The sequence below is a fragment of the Saccopteryx bilineata genome, chromosome 2 (genome assembly GCF_036850765.1).
Source record: "Saccopteryx bilineata isolate mSacBil1 chromosome 2, mSacBil1_pri_phased_curated, whole genome shotgun sequence".
In the NCBI taxonomy this organism is placed as follows: Eukaryota; Metazoa; Chordata; class Mammalia; order Chiroptera; family Emballonuridae; genus Saccopteryx; species Saccopteryx bilineata.
The window spans coordinates 183,314,804-183,342,112 of NC_089491.1; the positions used below are offsets into that span (position 1 = coordinate 183,314,804).

Genomic DNA, 27,309 nt, shown 5'->3' on the forward strand with positions numbered 1-27,309 from the left:
CCCTTCCCCACGATTATTATATAACTAAAGTTTGAGGATGGCAGCAGTCTACCAAAAAGAAAAAAATGCTTTTCATCTTTTTCAAGGTGTTTTCAAAATGAAAGCAAACTTTAATATTTTCTAGTGTGGTGATCCTTAAATACAGTAATAAAAACTGTGATTCTTAAAAATATAAAGTAAACAGGTCTGGATAGAGTATGCAAATTATTACACATTTAATTGTCATAAATATGTGTAGACACTTTATACAAGTATTTGATTCCTTCTGCTTAAACATTGCCTCTAATTATAAAAATCTACATGCTATAGTATATGTCTTATACTTCTATTTAAACATTTGTAGCTTAATAAATCTTAAATTAGGTGTTTTTATATAGCCAGTATATCTCTTTTTAACAGAAATATTGAGTACTTTTACTAAAAATATGTATCACCAATTGGATACACAGTTCTAAGTTTTTTTTGTGTGTTTTAACTAAAATACAATTTATCGACTAAAAAAGGGAGCCTAAAAGACATCAAATAGAAATTATTAAATATGTAATCAATACACTAATACAAGCCAGCATTTTTATTGAAGAAATTATAATTTTTAGGGAAAAAATCCTGGATGAAGTGATGCCAGTTACAGTATGTGAGAGCTACATGAGAGTTTATTCATTTAATTTACTGAGATTAAGAAATCCTAGAGAGCTGGGTTTAGAAATTGCTCTATTAAGAACTGACACTAGCTATTGTATGTTGAGCCCTAGTATGACATTCAGTGTTTCATTCTCTTTTGACTGAATCCTATAAAATAAGTCTATTATTTCCATTTTAAAGATGAAGAAACTAAAGTTTCCAGTATCAGAACTAGCAAGCAGCAGAATGAGGCTTTCAAATATAGGTCACTAAAAATTTCACAAATCCATAATTGTCATAGTTCCAAAGGGCCTAAAAAGAAGTATACTGGCTAGCAACAAAAAGCAATGGTAAGTATTTTTATAAAATCACTAGACTCGTTTTATCTTCATTGCTGATATCTTCTAACAGTACTTTAATAGAGTTTGGAGTGCCCTATTGCTTAGTCAGTGGTAGTTAACCTGGAGGGTGGTAGTGGAGCAACCAAAGTATAAATAAAAAGATAGATTTAGGCCCTGGCCTGTTGGCTCAGTGGTAGAGCGTCGGCCTGGCATGTGGAAGTCCCGGGTTTGATTCCTGGCCAGGGCACACAGGAGAGGCGTCCATCTGCTTCTCCACCCCTCCCTCTCTCCTTCCTCTCTCTCTCTTCTCCTCCCGCAGCCGAGGCTCCATTGGAGCAAAAGATGGCCCGGGCGCTGGGGATGGCTCCTTGGCCTCTGCCCCAGGCGCAAGAGTGGCTCTGGTCATGACAGAGTGAGGCCCCGGATGGGCAGAGCATCGCCCCCTGGTAGGCGTGCCGGGTGGATCCCGGTCAGGCGTATGCGGGAGTCTGTCTGATTGCCTCCCTGTTTCCAGCTTCGGAAAAATACAAAAAAAAAAAAAAAAAAAAAAAAAAAAAAAAAGATAGATTTAACTATAGTAAGTTGTTTTATAAAGATTTATTCTGCCAAACAGCGTAAATCTGACATAAAGTACTTGGTAAGTAATTATTACTATATGCTTTAACTTGCTGTAACTCAGCTTTATAAATTTTATAAAGTTAAGTTACTTCCCTACTTTATAAATCACCATTACTGTGGAACTGGTGGGTGGTTAGAAAATTTTACTACTAACAGAGATACAAAAGTGGGTGGCAGGTATAAAAAGGTTGACTACCCCTGGCTTAGATATACCCAGAAGACAACATCATGAGAAATGTCTCATTTAATGTTTACATCACTCCCAGAAAAGAGAGGTAGCCTTTAAGACCTGCTATTATATTGTTCTAAAACTCTTTGTAAGCACTTGAAATCCTTTTGCTGTTTAAGCCAAAATGAAGAGAAGGATTGTCCAAAAAGAAAATCTAAATAATTCAGTCCTCTCTTGGGAGAAAACAACATTAATCTCTTTGGAATCTATATAATTGTAGAATTACTGGATCTTTACACAACTTCCTACTTAACTGTGATGTGTAGATTTCCAAGATCTGTGAACATAAAAAAAAACATATTTAAACTCTTGCACAAAACTATATAAGTAAAAATGACCAAATATATAAAGTTAAGATCAATATTTTTAACTTGTCCTTTAAAACCAAAGATCAGCATGTTTAAAATGACTTAGCTTCCTAACGTCCCTCCATTACTATGAAGCTTGGGAAAGGACCCAGAGGCCGCTTAATATTTTTACTTTTGTCGTGAAGTGGTTCTTTACCAATCTTTAAATCTGTCAAAAAATATTTAAATAAATACAGTATGCATATTTTCCCTACTATCAACATTGATTTGATCTATACCATCTCTTGGTTGGACAGGATATCCAAACTCTTACTTAGAAACATTTCCCACCATACAAATATATTTTATTTTCAAATATCTAGAACCCACAAATACATTTTATTTTCAAATATCTAGGACCCACAAATATACTGTCTATTAAGGATTTTTTTTGCTACAATTCCAAACATATAAGACTATTACTGACTGATTTAATTCAGTTTAGCATTACAATCATTTAGTGAGTATCTACTATAGATCTTCAGAGTAGAGTCAGTTTTCATAGCGTTTTGCATGTGCCTCTGAAATGGAGAATATAAAGCAGTACATCAGATGAATCAATTTGCAGAATTCATGTGCATGTTAAAATGAAACTTTCCAGGGCCTTTAGGGTAAAGATATATTTCATTTCTTATAATTTTATGATTTAAATAAATTTAGTAGAAACAGTTCATTGGAGTCCCCATAACTCCTTACCGTCTTGTAAAAAATTTGGTTCACTCATTTACGTTAGCTATATCTGACCCTTGCAGGCATTTAAGTTTCAGCCTTGGAAGAGTCTAATCACCTTATTTATAATGAGAAAACTAATGCTCACAGAGATTAAATAACTTGGCCAACGTTACCCAGCTAGTTAGTGGCACTGTGCCAGAGTCAAAATTCAAGTATACAGGCCCTTTATACAAGACACTGTATTCATTTCACAATTTTTCAGGATCAAACATTTGTCTGAAATAGGAGCCTCTGTTTTTTTTTTGTTTTGTTTTGAAGTTTTAAAAACTGCATCGTGGCACTTACTAGTTTTATTCACACCTCAAGTCTCAAAATATCATTAACACAGTACTTTATTTTATACATGCTGTTTTGGTGTTTGCACTACTCCACCACCTTTCCACAGGCTTTTGTTATTCAGAGAGCTTCTAAAGGGAGAACTAGTTATAGAATGACAAAAGAGAAAAGAATGAAGGATTTATAGTGGTCAATAAAATTTGGGGGTGAGGGAGGTATTATAGGAAATAACTGTAGAGGAAATTTAAGGTAGAAAGAAAAAGTGAAATTGGTTTCTGAAGAACAAAGTTAGGAAGACTTGAGAAACGGCCACCAATCATTGCTCTTTCAGGGAATGTGCTGATTCGGGCAGATTCTTCCTTAGGGTCATATAACCAGCACCAAACAAAATTGTGAAGTAGGTGAAGCTTTTCTTGGAAATCTTTGCACTTTCTTCCATTCAGCTTTATGAAAAAATTCAGTGCTATTTCTTCTTTTTCTCATCCATTCCAGGCTGTCAAGTGGCTCTCATTTGACACCTTAGTTTTAAGCTTTACTCTCTCCTGGAGTGTTCACACTGAAGCATTATCTCTTATTTGTTGAGTACAAGAACCTCTATGAGAGGAATCACTTAAACACCAGTGAGCAGAGAGGGGAATTATCAAGGAATCCTTCCTAGAACACCTCTAATTTCAAAATCTACACTGCCTTATGTAAGGTGCACTTGGGTTTATATCAAGCTGATTTCTAAGGTACTAGCATACTCCTTTTCTCTTCTCAAAGCTGTAGGTTAAGTTTTTAACAGTCAAGAAAGGTATGGTGGGGGGGCATCTATGACTGTGAAGGTAATGACAATCACCAAGCAAACAGTACATTCTTATAAACTAAGGCAAGCATCAATGAAGACACTCATTCCAAATAAGCAGATGTAACGCCAGCTTATATTCAATTATCTGTGTGAGTCAAAGGAAAGTAACATTTCTCATCAATTATCTACTTATTCAGTAAAAGATGTGGACCTTAACCAATTTAGTATTTATGAACAATGTTATTTCTCTTCATAACTGACAGTAGAAACATAAGTGAACTAAGCAGAATTTCCAAAAATTTGTAAACTGAGATCACTTCCTATAATCAAGATCATAAAGGTCAGTAGAAAAATAAAAAGGTCTAGACCAGCGGTTCTCAACCTGTGGGTCGCGACCCTTAGGTGACCCCTGTGTTTTGGTCATTCAACCCCCGCTGGGGTCGAGACCCACAGGTTGAGAACTGCTGGTCTAGACTGTGGAGCTAGACTGCTGGGTTTGCCACTTGCCTCAATTCTTAATCTACCGAATGGGAATAATAATAATAATACCTTATATGATTGCTCTGAGGATTAAATATATTCTTTAAAGTGATTAGAATTAGACTTGGTACTTTGTATATGCTTGTTAAATAAAATACTGTAACTATTGGCCCTGGCCAGTTAGCTCAGTGGTAGATCGTCGGCCTGGCATGCGGAAGTCCCAGATTGTTTCCCGGCCAGGGCACACAGGAGAAGCGCCCATCTGCTTCTCCACCCCTCACCCTCTCCTTCCTCTCTGTCTCTCTCTTCCCCTCCCGCAGCCAAGGCTCCATTGGAGCAAAGTTTGCCCGGGCGCTGAGGATGGCTCTGTGGCCTCTGCCTCAGGCGCTAGAATGGCTCTGGTTGCGGCTGAGCGACGCCCCAGATGGGCAGAGCATCCCCCCCTGGTGGGCATGCCGGGTGGATCCCGCTTGGGCGCATGTGGGAGTCTGACTGCCTCCCCGTTTCCAACTTCAGAAAAATACAAAATAAATAAATAAATAAATACTGTAACTATTTTTTTCCTAACTCTGAAAGCAACTTGATTATGTCTACAAAATGACCTCATGAATTTGATGTATAAGTCAAATTGACATCAAACTTGCATATCTATATCGTTAACTCAGTGCCTTGCACGTGATACAAATGAATTTACTTTTTTGCATGGATACAGTCCTCAACATTTCAAACATGCATTTTCTTTTAAAGGAAACTGGACAGCAGAATGTATATGAGACACCCCCATCTCAATTTATTATGTTTATAAAATGATAGCACGGTTTTACCTTCAAATTCCACAATTATTTTTCAACTTATTTATTTCAATTTATATATTATATAGTTCTCCCTGTCCCAGGAAACAATATTAGTTGGCTATTATGTCCCAGGCAATAAACACATATTGTTTCATTTAATCTTCTTAAAAACCCTTGAAGGTATTACTATCCCCACTTTTACAAGAAAATAAAAGTTAAGTACTTGGCAGCCAGAGGCTGAGTTGAGGTTTGAACTCATGTTCATGACTCCCAATATTCTTTTCATTTCATGTTGCCTCTTTTTGAGAATTTACTTGCCTTTTAGAAGTTGGCTGGAAAAGAGGCAAGGGGAATGTGACCTTTTGATGGTAGTCATAGTTAAAGAAAGTCTAACCTGTCAAAAGAAGAGTCAAATAAGAAACAGCAGTAACTGGAAGCTGTTTTCAGACTCTCAATCAAGGATGACTGTCATGTGCAAAATGGTGTTATGAATAGTCATAATGCTGATATAAAAAAAAAAAAAACCATGCCAATATATAATGTTAATTTGAAACATTTCAGTACTTCTTACCAGCATAATTACACCCAACTTTACTGCATTCCAACCGAATGAGTTAGTATAGACATTAAAAATAGGAAAACAAGAGAAATCATAATGGAATTCTTATCCATCTTTTAGACTTTTCACAACATATATATATATATAATCTTAAAGTAAAATCTCTGTATATCTTCATGTTTGAAAATACAGTTTTGCTACAATTTATTTATTAAGCAAGTATTTAGGTGATTTTGATGCACTATATTTTAGTTCACGCTTTCACAAGAAATAGTGAGTGCACTATAGTTGAGAAATAGCAAGTGGGCGTGTAACGAGTTAAAAAGCTTGCCTCTCTACTTTGTGCCTTGCCCTTGGGTCTTTAAAGAGGCTCCATTTACCCATTTAAAACACAAGTGATTTCAAAGTAGTTATTCTCTTTTCAGGTGTACACACCATAGCAAGATGTAGCAAATAAAATGTTACTAAGGACATCCAGGTAAGAGGTTTTGTTGCAGGTTTTAGCGCCCGGCATTAGTCGGTGCATATTTCAGACCGTGTTCGCCAAGGAACTGGAACCTGTTTTTCATTGCAGCTTAGCTGGGTGTGCCTGGGAGGGCGGCACAGAGAGCCTAGAAAAGCTCTCCACCTACAGCAGGAATAGGAGCGCAGGAAGGGGCCCAGGAAGGGCCTTGCAGCCAAGCGTTCGGGTTCGGATTGTTCTTTGTTTGGGACAAACTGAGCTTGGGTTCTGTGACTGGCAACATAAAGACTCATCAGGGAGCTGTTAAAATTCCTCCCATATCTCAGCAGTCCTCACGCGCCCCACCCCAACGTACCCTTCCTTATTTGCGCATTAGTGAATGCGCAAATAAGGGTTTTCAGGCGTCTGTTGGGGCAGATGGAGGAGAATGCAAAAGTCGAGGATGGACGGGGCAGCAGCACGGCTCAAGCGAGAGAAGACCAAATCCCTACCCAGGAGACTTAAAACCAAGTTGGTCCCCGGAGGGAAGAGGCCAAGGAGAGATGCTAGGCAAGCAGGAGACGCGGCAGCGATGAAGGGCAGCAGACCACCGCAGTACACGCACTCAGCCCCCCGGTCCAACCCTTGTACCATGGCGCCCCCCACCCTCACGTTTCTTTTGGTTTCGACCTGCCGACTGGGCGGGGCCACGAGACGCCATTCCCACAATGCTCTGGGGCGTGCCGCCGCCGTCGCTGCCGCTAGTGAGAGAAGATGGCGGAAGGCGGAGCGGCGGATCTGGACATCCAGCGGTCTGACATCGCGACGCTGCTCAAAACCTCGCTCCGGAAAGGGGACACTTGGTGAGGGAAAGGGGCTGAGGTGGCCGCGGCTGCCCGAGGGTGGTGGAAAACTGGGTGGGAATGGCGGGCTTGTAGCTTTGGCTAGTGACAGGTGCGGGCAGGTCCAGCGGCGACTGCCCTGGGCAGGAGGATTTTGGCAGCTCCTGAAATGTTGGGGCAGACATTGGACCCGAGATGGGGTTCAGGGTTCGTGGCTAGTTCGGACAGGCTGCGAGGCTGGAGGTGCGCGGCGGCGTCTCGTGCAGTTCTCTCCGTCCTCCTTCCTCCCGCGGTGCCGCTCCCACCTCAGGCCTTCCCGAACCAGGGGTTCCAGTCGTTGGGGCGTGAGTCGCGGTGTTTGACAGGTCCTGGTCCCGCGGCTTCTCCCACCTCACCCGCTCTACTTCACCAGTCGTTTCCTTCCCCGGCATGGTCGGCACCCCGACTTCCCTGTTGTTCGTGATTCTTGTATTCTTCCGAGAGGTAGGCTTCGGGATGTTCGCGGTTCTCACTGCACAGGTGGCATGTGTCAGGGCGCCGCTCGAAGAAGGAAACCTTAGTTTCCAGTCCCTCGTCTGGAGGGAGAGGAAGCTGTAGGGAACCGTAGGCTCCGGAGAGATACCACGTGGTCTTATGCTTTAGGAAACCGGCAGCGTTTCTTAAAAGTGTAGCCTTTCCCTCCCTTTTGAAGCCGTAACAAGGCCTGCCCAAAGTAGATAAATCCACTTGAGGCTGAAGTCACTTGCTAATATACACACTTGTAAAATACCGAAGGATATTCTTAAAATGCTGGAGGAAGTACAGTGTGTGGAGAGTTTAATACTTGATGGCCATATCAAGTAGTATCCAGAATAACTTAACTATGTGAATTTGTAACATAAGCAGAAAGTGGTATGTTTGTTAGGAAGGACAGTATGCCTCTTTATTATAATAAAAAATGTTTTCATTTTCCATTATCACCATAACAGTGGTATGTAATTTCCAGGGTATTTTTCCTCTCGTGTCCCCCAATATTGCTTAGTGAAAGGAGCATAAGATTTAGACCAGAATTAAATCGTCGTTAGACCACCTAACTTGCGGTATCACTTTGAGCGAAGTTCATTTAAATCATTGTACTTCAGTATTTTCATCTATGAATATGGACAATAATTTCATTATATGGTTTTACCTTGGTTCAATGAAATATTCTAAAAGATAATTTTCCTATTTATGAAATAACATTACATTTTAGCTACTTTCTTATTACTGCCACTTCTGCTAAAATGTTTTGCTGTTAGGATCATTTTCAAGTAAACTATTAGATGGCAGACTTGGGACTTGAATTTAAGTACTTTGATCTAAGGCTTTGGTAACTTGTTTCTACTTTGTTAGGCTCCATAGTATATTTTTAAAATAAAAATCTCTTAAAGGTGTAAAATACAGTTATTGCATTGCAGCAAAAGTATAATTTAAAAATTGTTATTTATATTGGAGTGTTCCTCTTATTTATATTGAGGTGTGGGGAAATTGGGCATTTCCTAGGACACTAATGCAACACCTTGACCTATGGATTATTAAAGATCAAATCAGGCCTTGCTTCCTATTGTTTGTTAAACATTCTTAATTCACATAGCCTATCACCGCCTCATGAAAAGGTAAATGTGGATTTCCATAAAATATAAATCTGTATATGGAAATTGTTTATGTGGATATTCTCTTTAATGTTGTATGTTCTTGTTATACTAAATAATAGTTGGTATTGTTGACACTACAGGAAGATAGGAGCAATATGTGTATTGTGGGCATTAAAACTTTTTAACAAAATTTTTATTCTTGCTTTGATTTCCTCACATATTTTAAAGGAAAAAAAAATTGCAGGAGCAAGATGGTAGTGAGGACTTGCTGAGACCAGTTTGGTTTATATGTGAGCCAGTTTACTTGCAATTAGCAGGTAAAACATCAAAAAAGGAACTAGTGTAGAACAGAAGTTTGATTCAGAGCTGTAAGGTGGATAATTTGGTAAGTACAAAGTAGATAATTATTCACAAATACAGAATTGGTAAAGATATTTAATAATTTAGTTGTTAACTTGGGCTCATGTTTTTGGAACTCATTAAAATTAGTTTTTAACTTATTAAAAAGTTACTCCTTTTCTAACCTTTTTTTTTAATCTTTGGATTAGTCATTTATGGGTTTTTAGGCAAATCCTATGATATTTTTTGCTGAAATGGGCTATATGCAAATGGAACATTGTCTGGATGTAGGTATATAACCATTTTGCAAAGACTCTCTGGACTATTAAGAAAAAGTAGGTTTACCATAAGTTTATTCTTGAAACTTTAATACTAATGTTTGATGTAGTCACTTGTATTAAAGTGAATAAATTTCACTAATTAGGCTGTGAGCATTTTACAGATAAGGCCTGTCTGGTAATTAATGCTTGGGGGAAGGGTAAAGATTTGATTCTGCATGGATATTAGAGTTTCTGTTTATTTGTAAATAGTCAATGATTTTTATCTTCCAACTGACTTTCTAGAGATGAAGATATGTTACCTAGGTCTGAGGTGAGGAGGAACAAATTTTATAATAATGCTTGGTACTAGACTTTATAGAGACAAAAAAGTAAAAATTGATATTTCTTAAAAAGATGAGGTATGAAAGTAACATTGATTTGCACTAAGAGGAGTAGTTTTATAATGCAGTTTCTTGATCTGTGTTTCAGCTTGAAGGTGTGATTCAGAGAACCATGAACAAGATTGTTAGAATCTATAGAAAAAGGATAAAGGAACTAGAATTTTGTAGCATAGGACAGGGGTCCCCAAACTTTTTACACAGGGGGCCAGTTCACTGTCCCTCAGACCATTGGAGGGCCGGACTATAAAAAAAACTATGAACAAATCCCTATGCACACTGCACATATCTTATTTTAAAGTAAAAAAACAAAACGGGAACAAATATAACATTTAAAATAAAGAACAAGTAAATTTAAATCAACAAACTGACCAGTATTTCAATGGGAACTATGCTCCTCTCACTGACCACCAATGAAAGAGGTGCCCCTTCCGGAAGTGCGGTGGGGGCCGGATAAAGGGCCTCAGGGGGCCGCATGTGGCCCGCGGGCAGTAGTTTGGGGACCCCTGGCATAGGATGAATGAAAGATAACTTAATCTTCAGGTATATGATAGTTTTTCCTGATGAGACAAAAGGAAAATTTGTTTAAAGTACATTACATGTAAGTATATTAGGAATGGAGGAATCTTGCTAAAAGGATGATAAATAAATGAATTATCAAGACAAATCATGGTTTATGGAATACTTTTTTTGGAGATAGTTTTTAAAACAGACCTATTGTGAGTAAATAAACATCATCAAAGTCTGTGCTTTATTTTCCCATTATTAATAAATGTCACTAATTTACCAATTATTTCTACTAATTATTATGTGCGACTAAATTCAATAGTAACAGTTAACTTTACAAATTAAATTTTGCATGTCATTTTTCTATAAATCCTAGTAGCTCAGTAAGTTTGAGGTAACATCAGAGAATAATTTGTATTTAGTCATTTAAGATGTGTATATTTTTGTTTCAATAAATTGCCAAGGAATAGTCCATTCAAATCAATGTGGATTTTACATAGGAGACCGATTTCAGTGTTGTTAGAGCTTTCCTTCTACTCCTACTCTTTTACTTAGAAATCTTTGAGGCTTTCTTTTATATGGTCCCTTATGTCTGTACAACTTTGATTTATACTACCAGAAAACAACCTTACAATCACATCAGTTAATAATGTAAATGGACAAAATTAATCAATATGAACTTCACATTGTTTAGTATATATTTCCTAAAGAAATATTTACATTACTGTTACTGCTGAAATTTTTTTAGTCGTGGAAAAGTGTTCACCACTCAAATAAGGTATGATTACGGTACATCATTTTCAGGAAATGAAACTAGAAAGCAAAACGTTTTCGTGTTGGTAAATTGATGAAAATAAAGACAGAAATAGTGAAATTAAAACATATTTTTCACATTTTAGTTGTTAAGATCTAGAAAAGCATTTTTTTCTACTTTAAGTCTTTTCATGTTTTTAAAATCACTTCTAAGTTGTTAGTGAATTTAAGATTAATGTACCCTGCTTGACCAAGATGATCCAGAGCTTTAGTCAGTTACTGTACTTATCTATTTAGTGACTTTTTTTCCCTAAATCATACCGTTTCCCATTAGGGCATACAAGATATTAAATAAGTGGTCTTTTTACAAAATAGTTTTATAACAAATATTAATCTTACTTGCATATGAGTATAATAATAAAAGTAATTTGTCCCACCATGACCTATAATACTAAATTTAAAAACATTGTGCTACATACTGTTTTAAGTACTTACATATGTTAACTTATTTACTTAGAGCCACAATTCTAGAGCATTAGAATATGAATGTGCCATAATTCACATTTGACAGAATAGGAATCCTAGGCTCAGAGAGTTGTTCACACAGTGATATATATATCTGATATTTGAACCCAAGTAGTTTGGGACTTTGAGGCCCTAAAATTACTGTACTGCACGGCTTCTTATTTTAAAGATGCATTTTGAAATGAGGTTTCACTTGAAAAAGAAAATAAATGGACATTTTTTCCTCTTTTGGAGTCTATTTTATTTTAGTGGCACAATTCTACTGCTTTATTTTCTACTCATCTCTTGTGACTCTTTAGTTTAGATATGACAGTGTATAGACAATATCTTGCTTCTGGAAATTAAAATATGTTTAAAGATTAATAGGAGACTACCTGAATATGTAAGATAAATGTTATTTTGATCCAAAAGTGCATTTAAATTAAAGAATCTGAGATCATTTATAGTTGAGATTTTGGATTTTAATTGTTTATCGGTAATCATAAGCTTTTATTAGGGGCCATGTGGCCCTTTCTCATAATTGTTTTACAGAAATAACAAGCAGATAGTAAGGGGTTATAGGATGTTTTGTTTTAATACTTTGCCTATATTTTAAAAGTGCTAATTTAGCACTGGCCAAGTAGCTCAGCCGTGTGGAACATCGTCCCAATACGCCAAGGTTGTGGGTTCAAGTCCCACTCAGGTTACATATGGGAATCAACCAATGAATGCATAAATAAATGAAACAACGAAATCCATCTGGATCTCTCCCTCCTTTCCCCTCTCTTTTTCAAGTCAGTCAATAAAAATTTAAATAAATAAATCTAAGTGCTAGTTTACAGTAAACTACAAATATGTTAAGCTCTCTTTTTGCACTGTGAATCCAGAGGAATAGCCCAGCCAGAAAATGCAAATATAAATGATTGGTATTTTATGTTCCATGTTTGCTAACTTTTTTTTTCCAGGAATAACTCCTTCAGTGAATTTTCAAAGTAAAAGGCATTTAAATTAAGATAGTAGAAGGTACATGACTGTCTTGATACCTCTTTTAACTCTTCCTGAGGTCTAACGGTCTGAGTAGCGTTACTGCTAATGGAACGTTTTTTCATCTTAGTCATTAGATATATCCATTTTATTACATGAATTTACGGATTTTCCTTTTATTCATTTTATTAATAAGCCATGATTTTTATAAAAGTTAACTGAAACCATCAGGTATATTGGTTGGGAGGTAAGGGAAAGGCCGAGAAGTGTGTTTACATGCATTATCTGGTTTGATCCTCAAATACGGATCAAGTATACATTTATATTTCTTCCTTTTAGATAAGGAGTCTGAAAGCAGAGAAATCAATTGGTTTGCATGTGGTTATACCACCACTAGTGAATATTGAATGCCTACTCTGCCAGCCTCTATTCTAAATGCTTTATACTATGTAGCCTTTAAAGTAAGTGCCCTTATTTGCCTTATTTTATAGCTGTTTGATCATTTCAGAGCTGGTTTAGGTTTAAGTACAGGTTTATAATGATTTAAAATACTGGATATATTAATATGTCCTTAGTATTAAAACGTTCATGCTTATCACTAGTCAAATGTAACTCAGTATTTCATTAAGTCATTAAACTGTTAAACTGTTCCTTGGTAGTCCCCATGTAGAATTTTTCAACAATTGCTAGATTTTCTTTTCTTTCTTGAGTAATGTCAGTTCAGTTTGTGCCTTGTTTTCATTTCCTCAGTTACCACTGTAATTCATACTTTATCTTATATATATTCCCTTGAAGTCATTTCTCCAGATTCTTTCTCCATCTGTTCTTTAAACAAGAGTATGTAGTTCCTTTCAGTTTATCTTCCAGTTTACACAGAAGTCACTACTAAGGAACCCTGGAATAAGACTCATGGTAATTAACCTCAGTTTGAGGTATAAATTAAAATGACATATCTGAGAGACTATCAAAACTGGCTCCTCAAAAAAAAAAAAAAAAATGTCAGTTTGTAATATAAGGCAGAAAACCTCTGTGGGATTAACTTGTATTTCATTATGCTTAGAACACTTCCACCAGTGAGAATTCTGCATGGTTTCCTTATAGTTCTGTAGAAAGAAAAGGAGAATAATGACTACTTTTTCTTGTCCATGAGGGGAACTAAGAATGCTTGCTCCCATTCCCTTCCACTCTCCTTTTAGCTTTAAGAAGATCCAGCTATTAGTACATAATTCCTTATTGTTAGGGAAAATTGTTTAGCAAGAAGTAGGCATAAAGAGAGCTTCCTTTGTGAAAGAAGTCAAAGGCTCTTAAAGCAAATCCAAGAGTGGCTCTGAAGTGAGGCTATTCTAAGTTTTAGAGAGTCGGTTATGTAGAAACCTGGGAGGATTAGACACAAAATTAATTACGTGAATGAAAAGACCATCAAGTTCCTTTAGTTAAAAAAGATTTGGAATGATAAAGGTGAAGTGATCCTGGTAAAAAGACCTGATAGATTGGATTGCTTTATATTATTTAACAATATGTTTTAATAACAAAGTTTAACAGTTGAATCAAGATATTTATCTTTAATATCAGTGGAAAATTTATACTTATAAATTGAATGAATTTCAAGCTAAAGAACCTTTTGATTCTCAGGAGAGCTATAGTTGAGATGTTATGTGTACTATATAGTTTTGGCTATGGTTACCACTTGTTTACCATATTAAGAGCTTTTTATGTGTATGAAGTAACTGATTATTCTCATTTTACAGTTATAGAAACAGGTACAGAGTTCAGGACAAATGGTCATATACTCAGTCAGTGGTAGAGCAGAGATTCTAACCTAGTCACCTCTAAAAGCCTGCATTTTCAAGTGTACTTACTGCTTGCCTATGAGTGATAAAGTTATGCCCCTATTATGGAAGCAACTTTTTGAGGGATGAATACTTGGAAGTATTAAAATCAAGAAGTGATAGCTTTGTCACATTAGTAAAACACCGTGTTCATCTATTATTCATATGAGAAACCTATAGAATTTTCTGGGTCTCCTTGATTTAGTATTCTAGTCTTAGTAGTTTTATTTCTAACTAGTATAGATAGCTCTGCTCTCCCATTTCCTGCAAATTAAGTACTTGTTCCTGCCTTACAGGGCTTTACACATCATTCATATTATTTCAAATATATTTTACTGATTCCCGACTTGCAGTTACTTCAGAACCTAACTCAAAACCAATCTCTAAAATCATCCCCAATAACCCCACCCTTAATATATATGTATGTATATAAGTATACACATATATATGTATGTATAAAAGAGCATTATTGTGATATATTCACTTATTGTACACTTCTACCCACTTAACATGTATAATTCACTGGGGTTGGGTATATTCTCAGAGTTGTGCAACCATTACCACAGTTAATTTTGGAATCCTTTTTATCATCCCTGAAACATACCCCTACCTATTTGCAATCCCCCAATTTCTCCCCAACTCTTCCTGCTCTAGTCACAGCAGCTATTATTCTACATTCTAGTCTGTAGCTTTGCCTATTCTGAGTATTTCGTATAAATGGAATCATAATACATGTGATTTTTATGTCTGGATTCATTCAGTTAACAATGTTTTTAGGTTCATCCACGTTGTAGTATGTATCAGTGCTTCATTTCTTTTTATTGCCAAATATTACACTGTACAGAGAGACCACATTGAATTTATCCCTTCATCAGTTGATGGACCTTTGGGTTGTTTACTTTTTTTTTTTTTTTTTTTTTTTTGGCTGTGAGCATTTGTGTACAAGTTTTTGTGTAGCTGTAGTTTTTATTTCTCTAGGTTTTATACTTAGGAGTGGAATTGTTGGGTCCCTATGTTTAAGTTTTTGAGAAGCTAACAGACTCTTTTCCAAAGTGGCTGTACCATTTTATTTTACATCACTACCAGCAGTGTCTGAGGGTTCTGATTTCTCCATAACCTTGTCAAGGTTTTGTCTTTCTCATTATAGCCATCTTAGTGGGTATGTTGTTGTATCTCATTGCTGTTTTGATTTGCATTTCTTTAATGACTGATGATGTTGCACATCTTTGCATATATGCTTATTGGCTATTTGTATATCTTCTTTGGCAAAAGGTCTGTCTTGATCCTTTGCCTATTTTTAAATTTGGTCATTTGTCTTTGTATTATTGAATTTTAAGAGTTCTTTTCAGATTCTAGATACAAATTCATTATCTGATAGGTGATTTACAGAATTTCTTCCCTTGCTGTGGGTTTTTTTTTCACTTTCACAATCTTGGTTTCCTTCTTGAGTTTCTTATTTGTATCTTAATTGAGATGTAAAAAGAAGTCATAAAAATGAGTTCTTGCTAACTAATGAATTTATTGTGCAGAACAAAAAATATGTTGGAAATGCTTGAAATCTAAAAGTTAAGATATAAAGGGATGACTGACCTAGCCATTTGTTTATTTAAAAGAACTTCATAGATTTCTTTGGTTACGTTTTACTGAAAAAATAAAGTTCTGAGTTTAGTCTCTGGTACTTAAAAAAATTTCAGTGAAATATTTAGTAAAATACTAAATAGATACTGTCAATGTCTCCCTTATTTAAAATGGTTTTATGCTAGTGCTACTCAAATGTAATTTAAACACAAGCATTAAATGAGAGGATTAGTCATAGAGTGAATTAACAGATTAACATACAGGATTGTTTATGCCATTAATTTTGCACAAAATATTTATATTGTCCTAAGATTAAGTTTGGCAAACTGGATTAGGCTGATATTTTTGTGTATTTTTTGTTGTTGTAAAAAAAAAAACAAAACAACTGTCTTATTCCTACTTTGTAGATGAAAAGGTAGGATTTTTTAAAAAATAAACTTATATTTAGGTCATATATTAGATAAGCATTCAGAATCTCTTATCTGAAAGTTGTCTACATAAGCATATACTAAACAAACAAAATAAGAACTGCTGCTAATGCACATTCACTAGTTTTATGGTCTCCTAAATCCTGCTATTGGGATTTACTCTACTACTTTTAAACTTTATATCTGGGACTAATTCTGAATCACTTATTACTTCCTATATATCTTTCTTAAATTTGCTTCTAGTATATATAAAAACACTAAACTTTTTTTTTTTTGCATATAGTTTTAATTAAAACTTTCAGTTTTATATAATTATTGATTTACATGCAGCTGTAAGAAAGTAATGCAAAGAAATTACTTATGCCTCTTACCTAGTTTCCCCCAATGCCAAATCTTAAAAAACAGCAGTTAAATATCAAAGTCAGAATATTGGCATTGATATATTCAGCTGGTTGCGTTTAGATTACCCCAGTTTTACTTGTATTTATTTGTTTGTAGCAAACTTAATTGCCTTTTATATAGTACATTTCTTTAAATTTTTATATTTTATTTAGGAAATTAATTTTAATATGGGATTACTAAGAGTGCATAGTTTCAGGTAAACATTTCTATAGCATTTGAACTGTTGATTATGTTCTATACCCATCACCCAAAGTCAAATCATTTTCTGTCACCTTATATTTGTCCCTCTTTATACTCTTCCTCCTCCCCCTTCCCCATCCCCTCCCCCATGTTCCTTTCCCCCTGTTAACCACTTCACCTTTACCTATGTCCATCAGTCTCAATTTTATATACCACTTATGTATAAAATCATACAATTCTTAGCTTTTTCTGATTTACTTATTTCACTCATTATAATGTTCTTAAATTTCATCCATATTGTCATAAATGGCACTATGTCATAATTTCTTATGACTGAGTAGCATTCCAATAAAACACTAAACTTTTGAAACTCTCCTATCTTTTCTCTCCATCACTATCCCCTACCCCCCCCCCAAATTCTGAGTTTTTTAGTTCTTTGTGTAGCTCTTCTGTATTTGAAGACTGTCTTAAAATGAACTCAGATTTATTTGAAGGACTAAAATTGACCTAGCCTCTCTGGAGCCATTGAAAAAATCATTCTGTACAGACTACAATACAAATTGTCTTTCTTGATGCCTTCAGAATATTTAGCACCATACAATTTAGACCTTTTAAATTACTCATGACATAACTATGTAAGTTTTTGATTTAGTAATCATTTCATATGTATTTGATCCTCCCAACAATCCTGTGAAATATTCCCAGTGGTCTTCATGAAAAATATGTCAGATCATATCTCTTTCCTTCTAAAAATCTCCCAGTGACTTTTCATTACATTAGAATACGTTCCTTATCATTATCTCATAGACTATATAGACTGTGCCCAGATACCTTTCTAGCCATATCTAGCATTTCTAGTCCCTGTCATAAACTCAAACATCATTTAGTAAGTTCTCAACCAAACACCCAAAGTTGTTTTGGCCCTAGCACATGCTGTTCCTTCAATCTCGATAGCTTTTTTTTTTTCTTACTCTTCTTGAAATATCTCCTTTTATTCCTCAAATCCTTTATTCTAAACAGGACCCCTTTTTTATGTTTTCATGGCTCCTTGTACTTTTCATTCACTGCACTTACCAAGATATTTTACTGCATATCTTAATTATATACCCTCTGCACTGAATTCTCAATTCCATGAACATAGGGACCTTGGCTTTTTTTTTTTTTTTTTACAGAGAAAGAGAGTCAGAAAGAGGGATAGAAAGGGACAGACAGGAATGGAGAGAGATAAGAAACATCAATCACCAGTTTTTCATTGCGACACCTTAGTTCATTGATTGCTTTCTCATATGTGCCTTGACCGTGGCCCTTCAGCAGACCAAGTAACCCCTTGCTTGAGCCAGAGACCTTGGGTCCAAGCTGGTGAGCTTTGCCCAAACCAGATGAGCCCATGCTCAAGCTGGCGACCTCGGGGTCTCGAACCTGGGTCCTCTGTATTCCAGTTGGACGCTCTGTCCACTGTGCCACCGCCTGGTCAGGCCTTGGCTATTTTGATAACCATCTATTAATACGATATAGCATATTAGACCTCCAATATATATTTTTGAATGAATGAATTTCCACTTCTAAGATACAAAATCTAGAGGCTATAGTGCCTAGTAACTTTTCAAATACCTTACAAGAAGTAATCCCAAGAAAAGAATTTTGGTCTAGTACTTTTCTACAATATATTTAAGAGTTCATACCTATTCAGGTAAGAACATTTATAAGCAAAAATAATCATGAAAACAATTTGAAATTGGATGTGAAAAAATTCATCCACAGCTTAGTGTTTACCACAACTTGAGAAAACCTCTTAAAAAAGAAAAAAAATTTTTTTTTCATGTAGTCTTAACACGTTGCAGATGTATTATGAGAATTTTTGTGTTTTCTGTTCTAAAGTTTGTGGCCAATCACAAGAATTCTCAGCTTTGCATTGTTGTCATTTAAAGAGAAACAGTGGAACAGAAAACTCATTTGCTGAGGTTAAAAATTACAAAAGGCGGCCCTGGCTGGTTGGCTCAGTGGTAGAGCGTCGGCCTGGCGTGCGGGAGTCCTGGGTTCGATTCCTGGCCAGGGCACACAGGAAAAGTGCCCATCTGCTTCTCCACCCCTCCCCCTCTCCTTCCTCTCTGTCTCTCTCTTCCCCTCCCGCAGCCAAGGCTCCATTGGAGCAAGGTTGGCCCGGGTACTGAGGATGGCTCTGTGGCCTCTGCCTCAGGCGCTAGAATGGCTCTGGTTGCGGCAGAGCGACGCCCTGGATGGCGGAGCATCGCCCCCTGGTGGGCATGCCAGGTGGATACCGGTCGGGCGCATGCGGGAGTCTGTCTGACTGCCTCCCTGTTTCCAGCTTCAGAAAAACACAAAAAGGAAAAAAAAATTACAAAAGAAATTAAAAGTGATTAGTCTCTTGTCGTTAGTAATAAAAATAATTTTTTTATTATCAATTTGGTATTTTTAAAATGTTCGGTAACCATGGATAGTGACGAAGAACATGATAAAGAACATGATAAAATTCTGTATATATTTGCTGACAGTTTATCAGCTATTCTAAGTGAAACTGATGAAAGCTTTGACAGTGGCACAACAGTTATTCCTTCAAAAAGGCAAAATAGTAATTTCAAGTATTCTGAACCTGAAAATTTGAACATTTCCATACATGATTTTGAGTGTAATTTGCATCTTTGTTGCCAAGATAATGATTCGTCAAAAGAGTACTTTCAACCTCATTTGGAAAAATTTGAAGGTAATTCTGGGGTTACAGTTATACCGTCTGACTCTAAGAACATCATTGAAGTCACCAACTTGATTTTTGACAACCATCTGTTTAAACTATGTTATCAATCGAACTTATAACCAAAATTTGGGAAAGCACAAAATTTTAAAAGCAATAAAGCGGTTTGTTACTCCAACAGATATGAAAATTTTTTTAGGACTTATACTGCCAATAGGGCATATTTGAAAGGATACTTGGAAAGGATATTGGTCGACAAATCCAGTTCTAGCTGTTCCAATATTTCCTCAGACGATGAGTCAAAATCATTTTGAACAAATTTGGACTTACTGGCATTTCAATTAACAATGCAAACATGACTAAATCTTCATCCAGGCTATTTAAAATTCAATCTGTACTGACCACTTTATTAATAAATTTTAAACAATATATAAATCTTTGTGAGAATTATCATTAGATGAATGCATAATTCCCTGGAGGGGTCATCTTCTATTTCAAACTTACAACCCAGCTAAACTTATTAAATATGGTTTATTCTAAGAATGGTATGTGAGAGCAAGACTGGGTATATTTGCAATATGGAAATGTACACAGGTGAAGGAAATAAACTGACTATTCTGTCACTACTTCGGCCGTATCTGGAATTGGGGCATCACATATACCAAGATAACTATTACAATAGCGTTTCAATTGCAGAAACTTGATTACTACATAAAACAAGAGTTTGCAGAACAATTCAGTTTCTGCAAGGACAGGCAGTGGTGTGTTGCCACATCGTTTAACCAGCCTGTGTGAAAGATCTGCAGACACAAGGCCTGGCAAGCCAAAGCGCTCCACAATGTCCTACATTCTGTGTCAGGACCCATTCAGCCCATAGTGAGATGCCCCACAGTGAGGCACCAGGCCAAAGTGCAAGCAACAGGGCCTTCAGTTTGGAGAACTCAAGGGTGACTGGCATCCACAAAAAGGTGGCCAGGACCATAGGGATCTTTTTATTTCCAAAGAGGTGGAACAAGTCCACCGACTAACTGCTGGTTAATGTGAAGTGGCTGAAGGAGTACCGCTTCAAGTTCACAACTCTTCCCTAGGAAGCCTTTGGCTCCCAAGAAGGGAGACAGTTTCGTGAAGAACTCAAGTTGGCTACCCAGCTAACAGGACCAGTTATGTCCATACAGAATGTCTACAAGTAGGGGAAAGCCATGGTCATCACAGAGGAGGAGGAGAACTTAAAGGCATTTGCCAGCCTTCACATGGCCTGCTTCGATGCTGATTTCTTCGGCATCTGCGCAGAAAGAGACAAGGAAGCTGCAGAAAGGATGTTGAAAAGAAAAACTGAAGACTGTTGGTAACGTGATTTTAAAATAATAATAATAATAAGTAATAATAATAAAATGTGGCAGCAGAATGGAGGATTAATTAAAAGCAAGCAAACTTAAAGCAGAAAGACAAGTTGGGCTGCTATTACAATAAGCTGTGCCACTAAAAATGATGGGGAAAGGGGGATACAGAACTAAGGTACTTTTCTGAGAATGAAGAGGTTATTAGATATTATGCAGCAAAGGAGGAATATAGGATAATATTTCTGGTTTCTGGCTTGGGGAGTTAAATTACTGATGACAATTTATTAAGGGTATGCATGAGAAGTACATGTGAAGGTATGAAGATGATTGATGACACAAGGTTGAAAGGTCTGAAAAATCCAAGTTGACATGGACTAGTAGAAATTAGAAATATAGCTCAAGAACTTGGGGACTGGCCCGAGGGTACAGGTTTTTTAATTATTGATATGAATTACAATATTGGAGATTATAAACAATAAGAAAAGAAATTAGAGAACAGCTCTGTGGAATACTAACATTTAAAAAGAGGAAAAGAAGGTTAAAAAAACATATCCCTCCCCTCAGAAAAATTGGAATCGCTTTTTAAAAAAGATTAATAAGATACATAAAATTATGAATCCTTGGGATTTGATAGGGTGGTCATTGGTGACTGTGAGAACTTTTGAGGGCCCGTCGGGTTAGAAAGACGAGCCAAATTGAAGAGTAGGTGAGGGTTGAGGAAGGATAAGTTTGGCTGCAAGTACAAGTCAGAAAAATGGGAGTAGATGGAAGAGGAAATAATATGTGAGATGGGAAGTGGTTTGGGAAGAAAGGAGGAAATAAACGGCCCTTGTTATGTGCTGGCCGAAAAAAAAGATACCGGGAGAAACAGAAGGTAGGGGCTGTCAATGGTGGTAAGTCTCCAAGGTGGTAAAAGGAAATTAGATCAGAGCATTGAAACAAAAATTAATAGTCTTAGATTTAAGGAGAATTATATCCTCCACTGATATATAAGAAAATCAGATAAGATTGTAAGACTAAGGTGTGGAGCAAGAAAGTAAGTTGAAGGCTTCTTCCTTAAACAGTAAGAAGTATGGTCTAGTAAATCTAATGGGTTAGAGACTTAGTGAGACAGGCAAAGATTTGAAGTAACTGTTGAAAATAGAGGCATGCTGAAGGATTGTGTCATCTCTGAAGGACTTAAGCGATTGAACTATTTTTTATGTTGATGTACTATTATGTGAGAATCATGGGTAATGGTTAAATGTGAGGCACTCATAAAATCTTATAATCCACTGAAACAGAGGGAAGTGGTACTGATTCAGCTACAGCCAGAAGCATCAGTCATAAAGTGATCTTGAGCATATTTTGGTACATTAACTTTGTAGCTTTTTATATGAGAACACAGAAGGTTCAGTATTCAGAAATATTTCATTTCACCTTTAGTCTCATCCATAAGCTATAGATGCTTTTGTGTAAAAAACTTCAAAGTAGTCTGTCACAAATCAATTACTTAATTACTACTCTGTACTTTGAGCTAACTAAATGCACATTAGTATGTAGGTGAATTTTAGATGTTTGCAAGTCTATAGTTATGTAATATTTGGTACTGAAGCTTGATCAGTTTAAAATCAGTATATATGTCAATTTTAGGACTATTTTTTTTTTTTTCTGTATTTTTCTGAAGCGGGAACGGGGAGAGACAGTCAGACAGACTCCCGCATGCGCCCGACCAGGATCCACCTGGCATGCCCACCAGGGAGCGATGCTCTGCCCCTCCGGGGCGTCGCTCTGTTGCGACCAGAGCCACTCTAGCGCCTGGGGCAGAGGCTGAGGAGCCATCCGCAGCGCCCAGGCCATCTTTTTTTTTTTTTTTTTTGCCCGGGCCATCTTTGCTCCAGTGGAGCCTCGGCTGTGGGAGGGGAAGAGAGAGACAGAGAGGAAGGAGAGGGGGAAGGATGGAGAAGCAGATGGGCACTTCTCCTGTGTGCCCTGGCTGGGAATCGAACCCAGGACTTCTGCACGCCAGGCCGATGCTCTACCACTGAGCCAACCGGCCAGGGCCAATTTTAGGACTTTTTTAGTGGTAGTTTTCTTTGTATTACTTTCCCAGATATCAAGGATGATGATCTACTTTCTGTACTTTATTTGCTTTTCTTGTGATATGTCACTCAATTATTTTACTTTTCTAGCTTACTGTTTGTTCTAATTCCCAAAAGGAAATAATTACCTGAAAATGATTACAGTATATAACAGAATCATAATTTTATAAATTTAAAAAGTCAGATCATGCCTTTTCAAAGATAATTCTTCAAAGCTTATGTAAATTTTTATTAACAAATCCATCTGTTTGGAAGAGATAATTATAAAAATAAATACGAGATAAAGTGAAATTTTTTCATAAAGAGGAATAAAACTAAAACTATGAACTTTATACATTTTGTTGTACATATTATTATCCCAATTAAAAAAAACAACAACCTAAGCTGTATTTTTAGTTATTTTAGTATTTTTATGCTTGAAATTTCTTTTCATTTGTTGATTGTCACTAAGTTGTCTTGTTGGCCTCAACATTATGCAGTCTGTACATTTGACTCTATTTAATTTCTGTACATGTCTATGAAGATGTATACATATATAAGCCGTTATTCCATATTAAATAGAAAAGATTAATCATATTTAATGTAATATTTCACAGACAGATGAATACAAAAAAAAGTATAACAAAATATCTGTGTACACCTCTGTTAGTTAAAAATAATAATAAGACAATGCAGATAAGGTCGAATCTTTCTATACATATTTCCCTAATCCCATCCCCTTCCCTCCCTTGCCAGAGGGAGCCACTCTCCTAAAATTGATTTTTATTATTTTTATTTATATACATGGATATGTAAATATGTATTATTTGTGGCATGAGATTTATCCGTGTTAATAATACATGTAGACTTGTCTTTTTCATTTCAATTTTTGTGTAATATATATTAATATTTCTTGGTATGAATAGTGGATATTAGGTTTCCCCCTAATTTTATTCTTACAAATTATGCTGCAGTATATATTGTTATAGTTATATTCATGTAAATAAGTGCAAGAATTTCTATAGGATAAACTTAGCAATGACAGTAATATAATTGTATAGAATGAACATCTTCATGTTTAACAGATACTGCCAAATTCCTAAAGTGAGGGCTCTAATTTACATTTCCATTGGCAGTATATAAATTTGTCACATTTTTTTCATACTTAATTTTGATACATTTGGTGTATGTGCTGTGTGTTCACTGATTTCATTAGAATGATACAGCATTGGGTTACTCTGTATTCTTCCCATTGCTAATGAGGTTGGGCATCATCTTGTATGTATAGAGACCCTTCTGATTCCTGTTCTATAAATTGCCCTTTTTTCTTCCCTTTATTTTTTTAAATTAGTTTATGTATTCTAATCCTTTGTTGGTTACATGCAATGCAAGTATCTTCCCCAGTCTCTTTTTTTTTTTTTTTCACTTTTTTTTTTTTTTTTTTGTATTTTTCTGAAGCTGGAAACGGGGAGAGACAGTCAGACAGACTCCCGCATGCGCCCAACCGGGATCCACCCGGCACGCCCACCAGGGGCGATGCTCTGCCCACCAGGGGGCGATGCTCTGCCCCTCTAGGGCGTCGCTCTGCCGCGACCAGAGCCACTCTAGCACCTGGGGCAGAGGCCAAGGAGCCATCCCCAGTGCCCAGGCCATCTTTGCTCCAATGGAGCCTTGGCTGCAGAAGGGGAAGAGAGAGACAGAGAGGAAGGAGGGGGGTGGGGGTGGAGAAGCAAATGGGCGCTTCTCCTATGTGCCCTGGCCGGGAATCGAACCCGGGTCCCCTGCACGCCAGGCCGACGCTCTACCGCTGAGCCAACCGGCCAGGGCCTCTTCCCCAGTCTTATTTCTACTTGGTGGTGTCTTTGCTGAACAGAATCTTTTCATTTTAACCTTGGCAAGGTTATCCAACTAAGATATTTTGCTTTTTGTCTTGACTCTTCATATATTATAAGGTAACAAGGGTTTTCAATATCTTCTTTAAAAATTATATATTTGCTTTCACATTTGTTTTTAATTCAACTATAGTTTATTTTTGTATAGTTAGTTTTTCTGTAACACACGTGTTCCTAAAAATCATGACGCTATTTGCAAAATCGTGCTACAAAAACCGGAAGTTATATGGGAAAAAATGGGGTTGGGGCACAGTACTCAAAAAATTTTTTCAATGACACATTAAAAAATATACACTTAAAAATGTTAACAGTTTTACGTGTGTTATGTTCAATGGTTAAGAAATGCATAGAGCCTGACCAGACGGTGGTGCAGTGGATAGAGCATCCGACTGGGATGCAGAGGACCCAGATTCAAGACCCCGAGGTCACCAGCTTGAGCGTGGGCCCATCTGGTTTGAGCAAAGCTCACCAGCTTGGACCCAAGGTCGCTGGCTCAAGCAAGGGGTTACTCGGTCTGCTGAAGGGCCACAGTCAAGGCACACATGAGAAAGCAATCAGTGAACAACTAAGATGTCGCAACGAAAAACTAATGATTGATGCTTCTCATCTCTCTCCGTTCTTGTCTGTCCCTCTCTATCCCTCTCTCTGACTCTCTCTCTCTGTCTCTGTAAAAAAAAAAAAAAAAAAAAAAAAAAGGAAGGAAGGAAGGGAGGGAAGAAGGAAAGAGAGAGAGAGAAATAAAAGAAAAAAGAAAAGAAAGAAAGAAATGCATCGCTTGACCTTTGGTGGCACAGTGGATAAAGCATTGACCTGGAACGCTAAGATCGCCGATTCAAAACCCTGGGCTTGCCTGGTCAAGGCACATACGGGAGATGATACTTCTTGCTCCTCCCCCTGTCTGTCTCTCTCTCTCTCTCTTTTTCTCTTTCTCTCTCTCTCCCCCCCACCGCTCTAAAATACATAAATAAAATTTAAAATATAAGAAAATAGATTTTTAAAAAAATAGAGTCAAGAAATGCTTAGTATACCACAAAAAGTAATTTTTATTTTGAAAAAGATGAAGTTTGATTATGGAAGTAAGATTCAGAAGGGTTGCAGCAGCCTGTTAGTTATTGTGTAGGGGCGGAAGGAGATAAGATTATCTGAAATCTTGCCTGACCTTTGGTGGCGCAGTGGATCAAGTGTTAACCTGGAATGCTGAGGTTGCCAGTTCAAAACCCTAGGCTTGCCTGGTCAAGGCACATACAGGAAGCAACTACTATGAATTGATGCTTCCTGCTTCTCCCTCTCCCCCCCCCGCCCCCATCTCCCTCTCTCTCCTCTCCTCTCTCTAAAAATCAATCAATCAATAAATTTTTTTAAAAGGTTATCTGAAATCTGTCAGAAGTTGTGACTGCAGTTGTGGAATGTGTAGCACATACGCATGTGATTTAGGCAGGTGATTGAAATGTGTGTCTTGTGCATTCCTGTGTGGTTCAGTACACCTGGGTAGTGTCCTGTATTCATGAATGGTTTGTTTCAGAGTTAGGACCAGGGATGACAAGGAAAGCACCTACGGTGCACAATTTTAGGAGGGGTCCCTGTTAGGACCCCTAGGAATAACACTTGCCACACCTTAGTCCTGGATGAAGTAGTGTTTGCATACACTGAAATTGTGTCATTTTTCCCTAGTATATCAATCACGTTTAACACATTCAAGGTTTTGAAACAAGCATTAGAGTAAAACTGACTGTATATGTGAGGTGGAGCTCTAATTTTTTCCCCATATACATAGCCAGGACTTTCTCCACTAGTTTGTAATGATGCTTTTGGCAGTTTTACACTTGGGGACCAGTGTAAAAAGGAGACTATTTCGGGGACTGCTAAGGTAGGAATCACCATGAGCATAAGCGAATTCGACTAAAATTATTGGACCTATAATCTTTGTACAACATCAGAGTAGTTAACTTACATATCGGCACAAAATTTCTGGCAGACCAGCAGTTGAAAAATACTGGCATACATTATAGCTAGACAAAGTATGTGAGTCTGGTTCTTGTTTCTTTGTGCTGTTTTCATTGGGTTTGTTTGCTTTTTTCTATACCAGTATTACACACACACACACTGATTTGAGAGAGGGAGGGTGGGGGGCAGAGGCATCAACTCCTTGTTCCACTTAGTTTGTGTGCCTTGGCAGGCCAGGTTCCATCGAGCTGTGCGCTCATTGGTCGTTTAGCTTGTGTGCCTTGGCAGGCTGGGATGACGCTGTATCCACGGAGCCACCTTGCCAGGGCCCAATATCATGTTTTCTTAATCACAGGCCTGGCACTAACTTTGTAACCTTGGCAAGTTAATTTATATATGCGTATGAAATTTTAATAATTGAATAGAGTAAATGAGGCAATATATTAAAGTACTTAGAATTACGCACTTGGCCCAAGAATAAAGCTCAAATGTTAATTATTTTGTTAAGTAATTTCTATAA

The 27,309-nt window shown here is 36.9% G+C and overlaps 1 protein-coding gene and 1 pseudogene across 3 annotated transcripts in view; both read left to right on the forward strand.

Moving 5' to 3' along the window:
* Nucleotides 1-6,974: 6,974 nt before the first annotated feature.
* Nucleotides 6,975-27,309, forward strand: part of USP15 (ubiquitin specific peptidase 15) — a 162,108-nt gene continuing 141,773 nt past the window's right edge. For all 3 annotated transcript variants that reach the window (XM_066258881.1, XM_066258882.1, XM_066258885.1), the window contains exon 1: nt 6,975-7,089. In XM_066258881.1, the coding sequence (XP_066114978.1) occupies nt 7,001-7,089 (89 nt within the window). In that variant the 5' untranslated portion in view covers nt 6,975-7,000. The remainder of the gene's footprint in view (nt 7,090-27,309) is intronic.
* Nucleotides 19,295-20,902, forward strand: LOC136323761 (large ribosomal subunit protein eL13 pseudogene; annotated as a pseudogene).